The sequence below is a fragment of the Eucyclogobius newberryi genome, unplaced genomic scaffold (assembly GCF_026437365.1).
Source record: "Eucyclogobius newberryi isolate DKJ021-1_F unplaced genomic scaffold, fEucNew1.0.hap1 SCAF_2, whole genome shotgun sequence".
Classification (NCBI taxonomy): Eukaryota; Metazoa; Chordata; class Actinopteri; order Gobiiformes; family Gobiidae; genus Eucyclogobius; species Eucyclogobius newberryi.
Window position 1 is genome coordinate 42,488,168 of NW_027315834.1, and position 16,094 is coordinate 42,504,261.

General features: G+C 39.7%; 2 protein-coding genes across 3 annotated transcripts; one reads left to right on the forward strand and one right to left on the reverse strand.

Moving 5' to 3' along the window:
• Positions 1 to 3,002: 3,002 nt before the first annotated feature.
• mlana (melan-A) lies at positions 3,003 to 5,927 on the forward strand. Its single transcript, XM_072453069.1, has 5 exons — positions 3,003 to 3,160; positions 4,412 to 4,505; positions 4,584 to 4,680; positions 4,765 to 4,869; positions 5,795 to 5,927. Exons 2-5 carry the CDS (start codon positions 4,417 to 4,419, stop codon positions 5,861 to 5,863), a joined length of 360 nt encoding a protein of 119 aa, XP_072309170.1. The 5' UTR covers positions 3,003 to 3,160; positions 4,412 to 4,416; the 3' UTR covers positions 5,864 to 5,927.
• Positions 5,928 to 11,845: 5,918 nt separating this feature from the next.
• Positions 11,846 to 15,301, reverse strand: LOC140366868 (uncharacterized bromodomain-containing protein 10). 2 transcript variants are annotated; one of them, XR_011928087.1, is made up of 5 exons: positions 15,209 to 15,301; positions 14,208 to 14,859; positions 13,768 to 13,962; positions 12,000 to 13,649; positions 11,846 to 11,929 (listed from the first exon to the last, which is right to left on the reverse strand). XR_011928087.1 is itself a non-coding variant. In XM_072453061.1 (4 exons), the coding sequence occupies exons 2-4, from the start codon at positions 14,846 to 14,848 to the stop codon at positions 12,113 to 12,115; spliced, it is 2,373 nt and encodes a 790-aa protein (XP_072309162.1). In that variant the 5' UTR covers positions 14,849 to 14,859; positions 15,209 to 15,301; the 3' UTR covers positions 11,853 to 12,112. The 2 variants fall into 2 exon arrangements, 1 of the variants encoding a protein (XP_072309162.1); XM_072453061.1 differs by having other exon boundaries at positions 11,853 to 13,649.
• Positions 15,302 to 16,094: the final 793 nt, after the last annotated feature.

A 16,094-nucleotide genomic window follows, 5' to 3' on the forward strand; every position in this document is an offset into this window, starting at 1 on the left:
ACCATAGACTACAACAGTACACAACCATAGACTACAACAGTACACAACCATAGACTACAACAGTACACAACCATAGACCACAACAGTACACAACCATAGACTACAACAGTACACAACCATAGACTACAACAGTACACAACCATAGACTACAAGAGTACACAAGTGTTGTAGTCTATAGTTGTGTACTGTTATAGACTACAACAGTACACAACCATAGACTACAACAGTACACAACCATAGACTACAACAGTACACAACCATAGACTACAACAGTACACAACCATAGACTACAACAGTACACAACCATAGACCACAACAGTACACAACCATAGACTACAACAGTACACAACCATAGACTACAACAGTACACAACCATAGACTACAACAGTACACAACCATAGACTACAAGAGTACACAAGTGTTGTAGTCTATAGTTGTGTACTGTTATAGACTACAACAGTACACAACCATAGACTACAACAGTACACAACCATAGACTACAACAGTACACAACCATAGACTACAACAGTACACAACCATAGACCACAACAGTACACAACCATAGACTACAACAGTACACAACCATAGACTACAACAGTACACAACCATAGACTACAAGAGTACACAAGTGTTGTAGTCTATAGTTGTGTACTGTTATAGACTACAACAGTACACAACCATAGACTACAACAGTACACAACCATAGACTACAACAGTACACAACCATAGACTACAACAGTACACAACCATAGACTACAACAGTACACAACCATAGACTACAACAGTACACAACCATAGACCACAACAGTACACAACCATAGACTACAACAGTACACAACCATAGACTACAACAGTACACAACCATAGACTATGGAGAGCTAATGTTGTGAAGGGAGGGGGGATATCCAGATCCGAAGACAGCACGAGGGCTATCAAGAAAATAAAAAGTTCTTTACCTAAAGCATTATTTTATCTAAAAACCTAGCAAAGACAAAAGTGTAATTAAAGAGAGAGAGAGAGAGAAAATAACTAAACATAAAACATGAAAACATAGTTTTGTAGTGATAAAAATCTAGCACCAGCCCGTAGAAATAATTAACAATTTGAAAATAACTATGATATCTTTTGAATGAGCAGAAGTCCCCCAATATTACCTGTAAACAAGAAGCTGAAACCCACAACTATCAAGCTCAGGTCTGGAGGAGAACTTTCCAGTCCAGAAGATCATTTGAAATCATTAAAAGCCACCACGTCGCTTGCATTTTTCTGCTAGGCTGATGTAGATAATAGACTACATTAAACCTAAACTATTGAACCCATTATTTCAATCTCTCTTGCAGTCAAACCATCTAAAGCCACTGTTCAAATGGACACATTGTCACAGATATACAGTACAATTTCAAGTGTGTGAATGAAACATATGCAGATCAGACTACTTTGGTAGACAGAGGATACACGCCCACTCTGCTATGGGTGAAAACAAACACTGCACATTTATACAGTGACCACAGTTTTATTTCAATCATTCGTCCCTCATGCATTGCTAATTTGCCTTTTCCGTTTGCTTGATTTGGTTGTTGACTTGGTTGGTTCGGTGTCACACATTTAGACAATAATAATAATAATTGCAGAACATAAAATCCCACACAGTAGTAGTTTTCTAGGCAGTACTTAAACACAGACATACAACTGTAGCTGGTGCCACAACATCACACTAGAAGACTAGGGTTCCCTCTAGTGGACTCACTGAAAAACAACCTTTCAGGCCTTCACTCAACATATTTGATTATTTTGTAGAAGATTCGACTGGTTGTCACGCTATAGATATCAGACAATTAAATAAATCTTGAAACTTATAGTGACAAAAAAAACAAAAAACATGACGTTTTAAAATACATGACATGCCAATCAATACATGTGTTAGACCTCTCTGAATGTGAGCAATAACTGGAATGTATTAATGAGGTATGAAATTCATCCATGTTGAATCCTCTACATTTATATCAACAGATTACTACAACATGATGCTGTTGAGGAGCTTTTGCCAAAACAAAAACATAGAGAGTAGAGAGTTAATCAGATGGTTTATCAGGCAAGATGAGCCCACCCTGTGTGTCCACTGTGGAAACAATTACAACGCAATTAGACAACCAACCCGACTGACCATCCAAGGAGAAAGCTGGGTTTAGCCCGCAAGCTTAAAGAGGATTTGATTCAAAGCTGATCCATTGCAAGACTTTTTATTTTATTCAAAATATAGCTCAACCACTGTTTTTACTATTTACGAAAAACACCCACACACAAAAAAAAAATCCCCAAAAATAGAATTAGTCTGTGCTACAGAAAAGTGCATATGAGCAGAAGGATGTTTAGCTTAAGGAAACAACATCATTAGTCCATGGGGAAATCAAAGAAAACTGGAAAACAGCCAATTTGTTTGCCCAATGTTGATAAGCTATTTCATTAAACATAACAGTTTTGGTACATGTTATTCCCAAAAACATATTTTTAAAAAACATTTGCACTTCCGTTTGACTTGTTCTTTGGGGTGTCCGAGTTCACAAGAGCCTTATTTGTGTTCAAACTTACCCCAAGGCGTCGCTCAACCAAACGCTCCAGGGGTAAATCGAGCCAAAAAAGAAAAAAATTTAAAGCGCCAATTTCTCAGAATAGTTTTAATACAAACAGTTGAGGAACATATTAGACCAAGAGTGTTTTATTTTATCATCAGATTTTCAATTGTTTTGTAAAATAAAGTGTCTCAATTCACTCCAGTTTCTCCCCATGGAAAATAATCGAATTGACACAACTGATTTGAGCCTCTATTGCCCTCTGAAGAACCAGGTGAGGGGCCAAAAGCCTGTTCATCATGTTTAAGTCTCACTTCATGTAAAGACTGAAGCAGCTGACTCCCGCAGACCCACGAGTGGACTGCGGTGCTCGGTTCAAGGCCCCGGGGCTTCACGCTAATTACGCTGCTTCAATGGGTTTAACCATGAGCCCCAACCCGTGACGGTCATGAGGAGTTTTTGCCCATTCTTCAGATACCGAGGAAAGATATTTGAACAGTGCGTGGACCACAGTGCTCCCCGGACCTGGTCTTTTCTACAGAAACGTTCAAAGCAAGAGGATCTCTGCAACTGAATTATTGTTCTGCTTGGTAAGTAGTTCTTCAGTTTTGTTCAATCTTAAAGCTCTGTGTGGCAGGATTTTACAACTGTGTGGAATGCCCTTTAAAAATTATAGGGGGCGATTTTGATATTGTTTTTTTAAACACAGCAGCAGGTGCCAGATAATTATTGTATACAATTGACCTGACAACCCAGCAACCATCTGATCTACTCTAAACAAATTATACTAATTGAATTAGGCCTGTCATATAAAAGTCATCTTATCATAATCTATTATTGGTTTTATATAGGCCTAGCGAGTGTAATGATTTAGCCTATAGGGATCTACTTTAGTCCTGGTTTAATCCAGATTAATATTTAACATTGTATGTGGTGGTGAAAAAAGGCCAAAAGTGCCTGTGAGGGACAAGCTGGAGACGGCTGGTGTGGAGTATGACCTGGCAGAGTGGATCCTGGACAATCTCACAGACCGACCCCAGTTTGTGAGAGCCCGGGACTGTGTGTCTGATACCAGGACCTGCAGTGTGGGGGTGCCCCAGGGCACTGTCCTCGCACCCTTTCTCTTCACCCTCTACACTGCAGACCTCAGAAACCACATGGACAGCTGTGTCCTGCAGAAGTTCTCTGACCACTCTGCCATCATCAGTGTCATCACGGACGATGCGGAGTATAGAGGACTGGCGCAGGACTCCTCATCAACGCAGGGAAGATGGTGATGGAGATTGTGGTGGACTTCCGCAGACACCACTCTGCTGCCCCCTCACATCCAGGGAAGGGACATTGAGAGAGTGGACTCATACAAGTACCTGAGTGTTCATCTGAACCACAAACTGGACTGGACTCATAACACAGACGCACTGAACAGGAAGAGCCAGAGTCAGCTCTGGACTCTAGAGCTGGGGGACAGAAGGGTCTAAGGGGCTAAACACATCTATGCTGGACCATGAGTCTCACCCCCTGCAGGACACTCTGTCCGCTCTGGAGAGCAGCTTCAGTGACAGACTGATCCACCCTTGCTGTGGGAAGGAGACGTTTCACAGGTCTTTCCTTCTGCTGCTGTCACTAACATGTGTCATTCAGCTTTTTATAATTCAAATTCAACACTGTGACATAATGTCAATAATCCCTGTTGCAATATTTTCTGTCCATATAACAGCTGTAAATAATACTTCTGTGCCTAATCTTCTTTATATTATCTTAACATTTATTGGACCCTATTTCACTTAATTCAATTGTGAATATGGTAAAAGTGGAATAATGATCTGGATTTTATTTCTCAGACTTGATGAGGTGTAACCGAACCAACGGGATGCCTCGTGGAGATTTCAACATCTATTTTGCCAGTGGCAGGGGAGGATTTGTCAGAGCTGAGGAGTGTGTCCCTTTCAAGCATCTTAATGAATGCGTCTGTATTTCTCATTTTCTTATTGTGCTATTACATTGTCTTCGCAGGGCTGTATGCATTACTCTGCTCGTGATCATTCTGGCCGCTCTTCTTATTCTGGGATGCTGGTACTTTAAAAAGAGGAGTGGTTACAAACTACTTAGAGTAAGATTACATTTATTTCTTAAATTGTATTACTTTATGCTTTACTCTATATAAATATGTCTGTCAATAAACTTCTAACAACAGAGCACAGGATCAGGATCACCAGGTTTTACAAGAGCGTACGCAGAACCAGGAACATCAGGAGAAAACAAGATGGCTCTGACCGACTTTGGCAGCTTCAGAAACGCGGTGAGATCTGGTTCCATATCTTTATTTAAATTCCATTCATTGTATTATTGTTGTATTATTGACTATGCACTTCAGTGGGCAGCTTTTCAGTGCAGGATTCAGGCAGCACAACACTGGCTACATTTACATGCACAACAAAAAAATTATCATTATCTGATTTCTGGAGTTATAAGATTACCGAAATGTGATGTAAACAGTCAACAGATGGGAGTAATCAAATTTATTTCAGGTTGTTCACATACCGATACTTTGTCTACATTTCTTTTGTGCATATAAACGCACAACAAATTTATCTGATTATTCTAATCATCATTTTTTTCTTCTGAACGTGTAAATGTACCCACTGTCAAGAATTATGTAATAAAAGAAAGAGGTTATTGTGACTGTGAGCAAAGCGCTGGAGGCCAGCACTTAATCATCTTAATATTTACCCATTCCTTTCTTTAGATAACATTCTATAATTGTAACATGTCAATTCAATTCCCTCGTCACCCAGGCAAATTAAATAACACAGGGTTTTATAGTTATGGCTTTAAGTTTAGTCTAGACACATATTATTTTCCTGAATATGATTAGAAAGGTATCTGCCCCTTTATAAACACTGCTAGAAGACCACATGGTAATATTAAATAAACTATTAAGTTTATTTTGTGTTGAATGTGAGATGTGTTGTCAATGTGCATTATTCTGACATTTTAGTATTGTGTCAACACTAGTCTCGGAGGATTTTGTTTTGGAGTAAAATTCTATTCCAACAAACAGTTCTACTAAACATTCATGCCAGTATTTGACAATTGTCACGTTATGTGGCTAAATCTGATTACTGACTATTGTACAGTTCCCAGGCATATTGTCTACAAACAATATTTTACACTTTTATTCAGCTAGGTGGAGTAACACAAACATGTTTCTCACTTTTCTCTAGGTTCCAAATGCTCCTCCTGCTTATGAAAAGATCTCCTCTGGAACTCTGCCTCCTCCATACTCCCCTTGAAGGACTTCTTGCTTAAGGGCATTCGTTTTCAAAAGACTACATCTTTTAGTTGTCAAAACTATTACCCTTCATTCAACAGACTTCATTTTATGTTATTCATAAATTTCCCTTAGGGAAAAGAACTATTCCACTTTTGGTGACAGTGTTTTATTTTCATGCACATTTCCATTCCACATTTCTCCAATGAAAATGTAACAAATATTCCTTAAATAAATGTAATAAAATAAACTAGAGAAAACATTTAATTTCAATGTAGTACATTACAAAATGAGTGTCTAACAGTAGATAGAGGGAAATGATTCATTAAAATGTCCTACAAAGGAATCTACAAAGGAACTACGATTATGTGTAGTGTGGTTTGTGCTGATTAAAAAAGTACTGAAATTGTGGCCTTAGAACAAATGCAGCCCATTCCATTTCAAAAGCTACACAAAACACAGTAAAAACACAATGTTTTCAGTCTTCTACTGTTCACTTTTGACAATAAACTGTTTTACATTGTATTTTGTTGATCAATAAAAAATCAAAGCAGAAAAGTTTAAACTAAGGCAGAATAAGCTAAAGATGGCACTCCTGGTAAGAATAAGGTGCAACAGCACAATTCATTTAATTGTCAAATTTCAAATTCACGTGTGAAGGTTGTAAGAGCAAATCCTCTGCCTGAAGTGCAGTAGTGGGAATTAAGAGTCCACCTCGTGTTTCTGGCAAAGTGGGCTTGACCTTGCACTGAACTGTACTCAGAACTGCACCATCAGGGCTCAGAAGTAGCTTTGACTTTACACAGTTTTGTATCTCCAAGAATGAAGTCTGTTGTAAGTGCTTTTCCATTGCAGGATTGGTCACAATGCCAGGAAAATGGGTGGTACTTTCTCTGTAAGGGAGTGAGTGAGCTGCAGTGTTGCATGTGCTGCTGTTTGACGGTGGTCTGGATTCTGCCCCCCAGAACATGGCAGTGTCTGCGTCCCAGGGCTCATAACTGGAGGGGCACTTTGAGTTGACAATGCAGTTGTTGAGACTGGATGCTCCTGCTTTTGAAATGACACGCTGCCGAGTCCCATGTGCAGTAATGCTGTTGATGTAGAACTGTAAATGGATGCCACTCTCATGGTGGGATGCTGAGATGGTACTGCTGCAGCTAGTGATTTTTCAGAAAGACCTTTTAACATCTGAGTGGGAGACATCAAGCCTTGTGAGGACGAAATGGCTGCTAAGTTTAGCAGTTGTGCAGGATCAGCTTTAATAGGTTGGATTAAGACATTAGACGACAATATTGGTGGTGACTCACGAGGTAAAACGAGACCTACTGAAGCTGCGGTGGTAGTAGATGCATTACCCAACACGGTGGAAACCAGAGGCACTATATTTGGAGAAGTGGACACGACTGAGGCCTTAGGTCTTACAGTGTTTGCTACTGAGTCAATTTTATTAACTAGCATGTTGTTTAGGCCATTTGGTCTGGGTACTAAGCTTATGGGAATTGTAGCTTGTACTGTGCAACCAACAGCTGATGAGCATGCTACAGAAGGAGATCCGATAGCTGGCACACCAGGCAGCCTAGTTGAGGGCTGCAGGAAAACGGGGTCTTTGTTCACCTCCTGAAATGGTACAGTTGCTTCCGTTCTAACACTTGTAATAGGCACTTTTTGTGCATGACCTGAAATTACAATAACATGGCTGCCTGGACATAAACCTTGGGGTGGGACTACAAAGTGAGCATTATTTAGGACAATACGCGTACCGCCTGCTAGATGTGTTGAAGTGTTGATAACCACTTGCTGTTGGACTGAGCCTGTAGGAGAAGTTGCTGATGATGTAGTAGTCGACCGTTGCACTGCATCTTGAGGTCTTGTGAAAGAAAGTAGTGGCAATAAAGAGTTTTTGTCAACATGCTCACTTGCATTTGATATAGATGCTTTATTTAGAGACATGTGTTTTAGGCCCAGAGTAGATATTGGATTTATGGTACTTTGTGATGTTGCCGGTTGAACTTCTAAGTTGCTGGACCACATTATGTTTGAAAACCCATGCTTTTTCTGAAGATTTTCTGCTGACAAAGACTTGGTGCTAGGACATGTTACATTTCTTGGTTGAGAATTCCTCGTTATGGAAGAAATGCCAAGGTGCTTCAAGCTCGAAAGCAATGTTGTAGGAGCAGGAACAACTGAGATTACATTTGAATTTGCGAAGACAGTTTGAGTTGTAGTGGTTACCATTTGTTCTGTATCACGGCATGTGGTAGTAGATCCTGTGTTCTGTGGAATGGTGGTGGTAATCAGACACGGGAACTGGATAGGATCTGTAGATGTTCCTGTAGAATTAGAAATAAGAAAACACCATGAACCGAGGTTTGCTTTAGTATTATTTCATACCAAAAATGTACAATGTCAAATCAAAAGGAAATAAATAAAGATACACACCTGAGGTTACAAAAACTCCCTTGTTCTTGGCAATCGAGACAGAGTTGACAGAGCTCGTGTGGATACTAAGTTTGGATGGAGCAGATGAAGTTTCCATCACTTGTTGTATGGCTCCTGTGGTTGTAGCCTGCTTCTGGACAGTATTGTTTCTTTGTATAGAAATCAAAGATGAATTTGCAGTGTGCTTGACCGAAGTAGAACGCGTTTTGGTACAAGAAACATTGACATCATGAGGAGAAGAGGGACTGATTAAAATTAACTTTGAAATATGTGATCCATTATCTTGCTTTGTCTGATTGAGACGAGGCTTGCTGATGAGGTCTGCTGCTGTCAGACTTGGGGATGTAATAACGCTATTGAGAGATGGATTGACATTTTTCACCACAGCTAGAGGACAAGACACTGCAGATATCTGTTTGCCAGGATTTGATGTTGATGTATAGCCACTTGTGAGTCCTTGACACATTGTAGTACTTAAATACTTGTTCACTTCTTGACTGATGCTGGGTGTTTCAGCCCCTGATTGGACTGCTGAGCCAGTAGTTGCTGTTGATATTTTGTCACACTGAGAAGTGTTGGAAGAATAAACAGGGGAAGTTTTGGAAACAAGAAAGGCTTGGAATTGGGGTGAAATGGTAATGATTGGACTTTTGGAAGCCCCACCAGTGTGATCAGAAGACCTTTGTACTAGGACAATCCCGGTGTTCCCTCCTCTAGTTGTAACAAGAATTGACTGTGATTCTCTGATACACACAGTCTTAAGTTCTTGTTTAGAGTCTGTAGACTTTGAAAGATTTGAAGGAGCAGAAGTGATGTTATTAAGTGTGCACTGAGGTGTGCTAGTTTGACCATCGCTATTAATTACACTCGGTTGTGACCTGAGGGAATGGAGAATATTACTAGAACATAAACTAGTCTCCCTCAGGCCAGTATTTTTTGAGGGAGGCACTTGCTGAACAGGAATGGTAAAACCAGTCACATTGGTGGACGTGCACACTTGCTGGGGTTTTATTTCCTCACATCTCAGTTTAGAGTTGGAGCCGCCGACCAGATGATTCGATTCTTTATGAACAGTATGAAACGCATCATGTTTTTGCGGCAAATTCTGTGGAGGACTGGATGATCTGTTCAACTTTAACAGATTTATGTCGCCAGTGGAGACCACAGTTCCTTTACCGTCTCCATTAATACTGTCGATTTCTAGATGATCAGCTGGCTGTTTCATTAGAGTCACTTTGTTCCCAACACTTTTGGCCAGTAGGGTTGGGATAGGTGTGTAGCTTTTGGGTTGTCGACTTCCAGTATGGAGGAAGTTGGGTTTTAACAATGGAATGGTTTGCGATTGCACAGAGTATGAATTACCGGATTTCCCGCTTTGATGATTTTCTTCAGATTTACATGTATTTATAAGGGAGTGATCCAAATTGACACTTGTAGTAGACAGGGATCTTTTTTGAAGATTGTAACTTATGTGAGTAACAGGAATATCTGCAGACAGCTCAGTGGACAAATCCTTTACAGATCCTGAAAAAAGTGAAAACATTCAGTCTTAAAAACATGGTAATTCAACTAGAGATCTTCAAATATTTAATGTTGGCTCAGGTGGGCCAAAAAGAGATTTAAAAAATATAATATGTGTAAAATGCCTTATAAAAAATAATTTGTATCCCGATACATATATGTGGTCAACATGCTCAAATAAAATATTGGCTCTTACTATTTCTCCCTCACACCATAAAGTACCTGTACAATGTGTGTTTTGGTTCTCAAGCCAATTGCCAGAAAGCAGAATGAATGTCTAAGCCAGGGGTGGGCAATTATTTTCCTCCGAGGGCCATATTTGAATCCAGGCAAGTAGCGGGCAACCCGCCGGGGGCCCGCGTGAGCAGGTCCCGACGGGCGCCGGATGGCCGGCCCGCGATCATTGGTGTGAAAAAAAATGTATTAAAAAAAATTTAAATATCAAATAAAATATAACTTTTCTGTCAAATAATAGGCTATTTGAATCTATTATTTAATTCCCGGCACGTCATATTTATTAAGGATACAAGTGCAGACAGATGCCTAAGGGCAAATCTTTTTTTAAATATTACTTGCCATGTTTGGCAGGCCGGATTATAAAAACAAACGGGCCACATCGCGGGCCGCAGTTTGCCCACCCCTGGTCTAAGCTGCTATAGCTAAGGTACCCAGATTCAGTGGTGATATACTGTACAGAGGGTTTTCAACCTGAAGGTACACTATTGCCTTAAAGTGCATATGAAGGTTTTCATCATCATTATTACTTTTTGGATAGTACCAGAGGTAAATATCCATATAAGTTTAGAGTCAAGAAATGGCGAAAAAGAGAGTGAAATGTATTGCTTCAAAAAGAAATCCCTCTCATCTACAGATACAGTCGACAACGAGTCACGGGAGGGGACGTGGTCTGGAGTGGGGGAAAACTCAAGTTTATTAAATGGGATTATTAAAAGATGTTTCCAAGCAATTTGTGTGCATTTTAAGCACAACTCATTTCAAGTCAAGGTACAACTGAGCCATAAGGGAGGTTGTTAACAAGGAGTAACCTCAGAATAGTAAATGGATTGTTCTGTATAAAATACAGCCGGCGGCACTAGCAGAGTAGTAGCATTTAGCCTGCACCCATCATCAGAATTCTTGGATATTTATACAAATTTGGGCCGTTAAACTACTTCATCTCTTTGTGTCTGGAGCTGACACAATAAATATCCTAAAGTCTCCATTTGCTGCTCTTGTAGATGTTGAACAGCAGGTGATAAAGCAGCTCTTTTACATTAAAATTAATGGATGTGTTCCCTGTATCAATATACAAAAGTACATCCAAAATGCAAGAACAATTTGCTTGCAAGGAACCCATTTTCGTCAGCTCATTTAAACATGGATCTAACAAAATGCAGGAGTATTGATAATGATAACTATTTTTTGGCTCTTGTTTAGTATGCTATGTAACTGTTTTTGAATTAACTATAAGCATGTCACATTTGATGCCCATGTCCAACCAGGAAGTAAATTGTCAAACTAGTTCACATTTTCATTAACATTAAGAGCTTAAATGAATTACCTCCAAGTACCCGGGGAAGGATGTGCTCTGAATCTTCATGTGCTGATTGACGGCATTGATCAAACCCCAGTTCTCCTTCTTCATCACCCGATGATGAGGATGTCGCTGATGATGATGAAATGGAATTCTCACGTACAAAGTTTCTAAATTCTGGATGACTTCTGAAGTCCTCAAATTCCTTCTTTAAACGTAGCCTAAATTAAATAACAGATCATGACACAACCATTGGATATTAGATGTCCGTTTGAGCAATAGGGCTGTAAATTACATTATTTTATACCTATTTCTTTGATAGGCTTTGATTAGTTTAGGTTCCCAGGGAGTAAGCTCATTCAATAATCTGACCAATGTGCAGTGAAGATCTTTGACTCCTTCTCTTCTCCAATACAACTGACTCTGCATATGATATTAAAATCAGTGATTTTATTATTATTTCTTTAAACAAATTAAGCAATAATGCCATGATTGTATAGAAAAAAGTACCATTTTCTTTCTCTCTAGAACATCAAGCTCTTCCTCCGTCTTATTAATTAACTCTCGCAAATCATCAATGTTGGTGCATATCAACTACAAATAAACATAAAATAAAGTGTTAGATAAATGTGGATATTTGTATTATCATTTGATAATTGTTTACCTTAAAAGATGGTCCAGCATGTGGTTCTTTTTTTTTTTTCTTAGTGAGAGTATTACCTGTCAACAAATAATGTTTCACTATGAAATAATTATAACTGAATTGTTTGAAATGCTTTACTTACCTTCTTTTACTTTTCTCTTCGCGACTTTCCTCTTGCTAGCAGTGCGCTGGTTTGGCACTGAAGGCTTGGGAGTTTTGGCACAAGGAAGCCTCTTATCTACGGGATGTGACCGCTTCAGCCCAAGTTTTATGTTTGGCATCTGTTCTCTTCCCTTCTTTTTTTCCCACTTTTTTTTCTTAGTCAGGATTTTGTCATTCATTCTCTCCTCACAAGAAGTGTCAGCATGTTCAGAGGACAATTGTGCCTCAAGTTCTGAGCAGCGGCAGCAGCATTGACACTGCTCAAGCTTAACATGAGTGATTTTGTTTAGATAATATGGTCTTTGGTCTTCTCTTGGTACAACACTCCCTGTTGCAATCCTTAGGTTTTCAAATGGGAACCCAGTAACTGAGCCTGCAGGTGATCTTCCTGTATAGCAATGCTCCTCATTACTTAGGCAGCGTTTGTGTATCGTTTCAATTCTGTGTAATGGACACAAACTATCATGTTTGAGTCTTTTAGATTTAAGATCAAACTCCTGATCTGATGTTTCCTCTATTAAAATATGTTTCCTACTAGGTCTTTTAATTGGTGAAGTATGTGGCTCAACTTTAGATTCATGACTACATTCATCATCATCTGATCTTTGAATGTCCTCCCTTGGTTTTCTTATCCAAGAATGGCATCTGTCCACATCTTCTCCATCAGTACTTCCTAACTCACAATTTGTGTACATATCAGCTTTAGCCGTTTTCTCATTAAAATTACTCCTGTAAACTTGACAAGTGTTTTTGTCTGTAGGCCTCTCTTTCTCCATTTTGTGTAATATTTCAATCTTTTTCACCAAAACAGAAGGAAAGGGAATGTTTGGGGGTGTACAAGGACTTTGACAGTAAATCCTCAGATCTGCGCCACAAAAGTGTGGAAAGTGTATATATGCATTCTCTTTGCTATCATAACCCAAAATGGACTCCCTACATTCATGAATGGGCTGGGCCAGAACAGCTATTTGTACATTCTTCTGTGTTTCATACACATGGTCACACAAGCCCTTTAGAAGCCATACACGCTGGTAAAAGGGCAACATGTGAAAGGCCTTTGCCTCTAAAGGACTACTTTCCCCAAGGACAGTAAAAAACTGGTGGCAGAGACCGAGCAGGTCAGCCCGAGCTGACTGATCATTGGATGAACCAACAGATTGATACCAGCCCTTAACTATTTGCCTGAGCTCAGACTCCCAGCGTCTGTATGGCAAAACTGGGCAACGTTGCGCCGAAGACCTCCTCTGTGGTGGACAGAGCAAGGAAGACATAATTTTGGACAGGAGAATGCTGCAGCGAGGCATCAGGAGACACCGCTCTAGCTCAAAAAAGACTATCTCCGGGAGATTAAGAGCAGTCTGAGCCAAACAGAGGAAGTGTCCTATCGCTGGCAGTTCCCAAAGAGTCTCCACATTGTGAGGGGAAGCCTGAGATAACAAGTTCTGCTCCCACTCATCGATCTCTTTGGCTGAGATTTCTTCTGCCTCTTTCTTCTCAAGTTCACGCTGTCTGTGAAGAGGGAAAAATAAATACATTTTCTACTTTTGCTAGATTAAACTCACTAGTATACACAGTATACTAGTGAGCATAATAATACACACCAGTATTTGCAGAAATTATTACGCACCTTTTCTCTTCCCTGGCCCTTTGTTGGGCTTCTGCTCGCAGAGTTTGTACCATGATAGACTCATGTCCACCAACTGACAATGTTTTTATACTCCGAGTTGATCTTCTCCTGGTGGAAGATGGGGAAGCTTGTTCCTCTCCGACACCAAACTGTCCTTTTGATGTCACGGCGAGACTTGTTTTTTCACGCAATTTCCTGAGCATTAGATATAGTATAATTTCCTCAATATAAATCAGAACATTAAACATAGTTTCATATTTTCTGAAAAATATAGCATTATTTGATTATATAATTTTATTTTTATTTGCGTTCAACACTGTACTGAACGATAAAGGGAGTTGGACTGTATTTATAGATACAGATATCAAAAGATGTTGATTTTGTAATGTAATTTTGGTACGTGGGTAAACAATATTATAATACAATAAATTATCACTGACCTGGAAAGAAGCGTTAACTTCTGCTCTAGCATTATTTCCAATTTCTGTGCCTGTTTCGACAGCCAATGGTCTACTCCACGGTAGCGATAACAGTTCTCCAACATTAGCCTGAAGTCAGCAACAAACTCCGTTATGGTGTCATATTCCTGATGAACAAACTTTTCTTCCATCCTGCGTAAGCACATGGACTGCCTGACATTAACCGGACATCTGCTACGAACCCCTCCAAAGCCATATTGGGTTTCCTGATCCTCATTTATTATTGGATGCAAGAATGCGCTGGTTATGACTTTGTGTTTTTCCGTGAGGAATTCACTGAATATTCTATAGGCTTGCTGGACCTCATAGTTCATTTCTTCTTTTACAAGCTTTGTGTTTGACGATATACAGACCTCTGGCAGTGAGATGTCACTTAACTCTGACATGCCATCATTGCTGATGGCAAAGTGATCCTCCTCAGTAAAAACACCTCCACTGTCCTCATGACAGTGTAAAGTCTCAACTCCAGAACTCCCATTAGAGCATTCTTCAGGCAATAATATACTTGTTGTCCATTTGGGATTTGAGGTATCCAGGGCTTGCCCTCGAGCCTGGTGTGTAATTTCAGATGATATTTCATTTGTCACTGGCTTTTGCTCCATGTCTCAGGCACCTGAAGAAGCAAAAAAGTTTCAATCAGTTGCATTATCCCGTGTCAAGCAATAGTATGTTTTTACTACATACTGTATGCCTATTCATATCCTGAGTACCCATTATGAGGATGACAAATATAATGGGTATAAATATCAAGTTTGGGCGGGCTACTCCACAATAATGAAAGATGTAGATAAAACCTGTTGGATAAATTAAATATCTGCTATTTTTAAGTTGGGTTTTAGTTTTTGCAGACCATCAAAACGCAGCAAAGTTGTATTTAGCTCTTGTAAACCAGATTTAAAGACGCAAATATAAGCTATCTCCTGGTGGCGAGAGGAAGAGCTTCTGTTAAAACTGTAGCCTACCAGACCTTGTTGTCGCCCGGAGTTTAGACTGACACCACTTCTCTTCCGCTAGCTTAGCGTCGGGTTAGCCCAGGGTTTAGCCTGCCATTGTGTGGTCTGACATGCATGTTGTGGTCTGGGCCTGCGACCATCGCCATGGCGGAGAGAATGTGGCAGCAAGAAGTCCAAATACAGCAGACAAAATCGTATGCAGACATCTCATCTCGACAAGGATGATGCCAGAGAAGATACAATAGAACACAGTGAATGAGCGGCTAACAATACAGTCTACTAGACACTTAGCTTCAATACAGCTACATAAACGGTTGCAAATTTAAGACTTATTTTTATTTAGTGCCAAGCACTGCTTCCTAAACACTGAGGGTAAAAACCTACAGCCATTATTCAGAGTCCTCTTTTCAAGCCTGCGCACTCCAGACGTGACGTCTCGAAATGGGTGACTTTATTTTTCCCCTTTTCTTTCTAACCTTTTCGCTGTCTCCTGTTTGTCTTTCTTTGCATTGCAGTTTTTCCCTTTAGTTTCTGTTCTGTTAAGTTAAGAAAGTCAAGACTTTAGAAGAATCACTGGGCATCACTGACAATAAGATAATCACAAATTAGATAGGCAACAACATAAACTGTACTGTTTATTTGAATGAGCCACCACAAGATGGCGTCATGGCACTTCGGACAATACAAGGACAATCTTCAGAGGAAGAAGGAGAGAGAGAGCTACAGAAATGATATAATCTGTTAAAGAATGAAAGTGATTAAGGATTTAACTTTGTCAGACTGTGACAGAATACGCTAATATGAGCCTTTTTCCAGTGATAGAAGAAGTACTCAATTTTGTTACTGTATTTAAAAGCACAAAAATATTGAAGTAGGCAATCAGTGTGAAAATGTA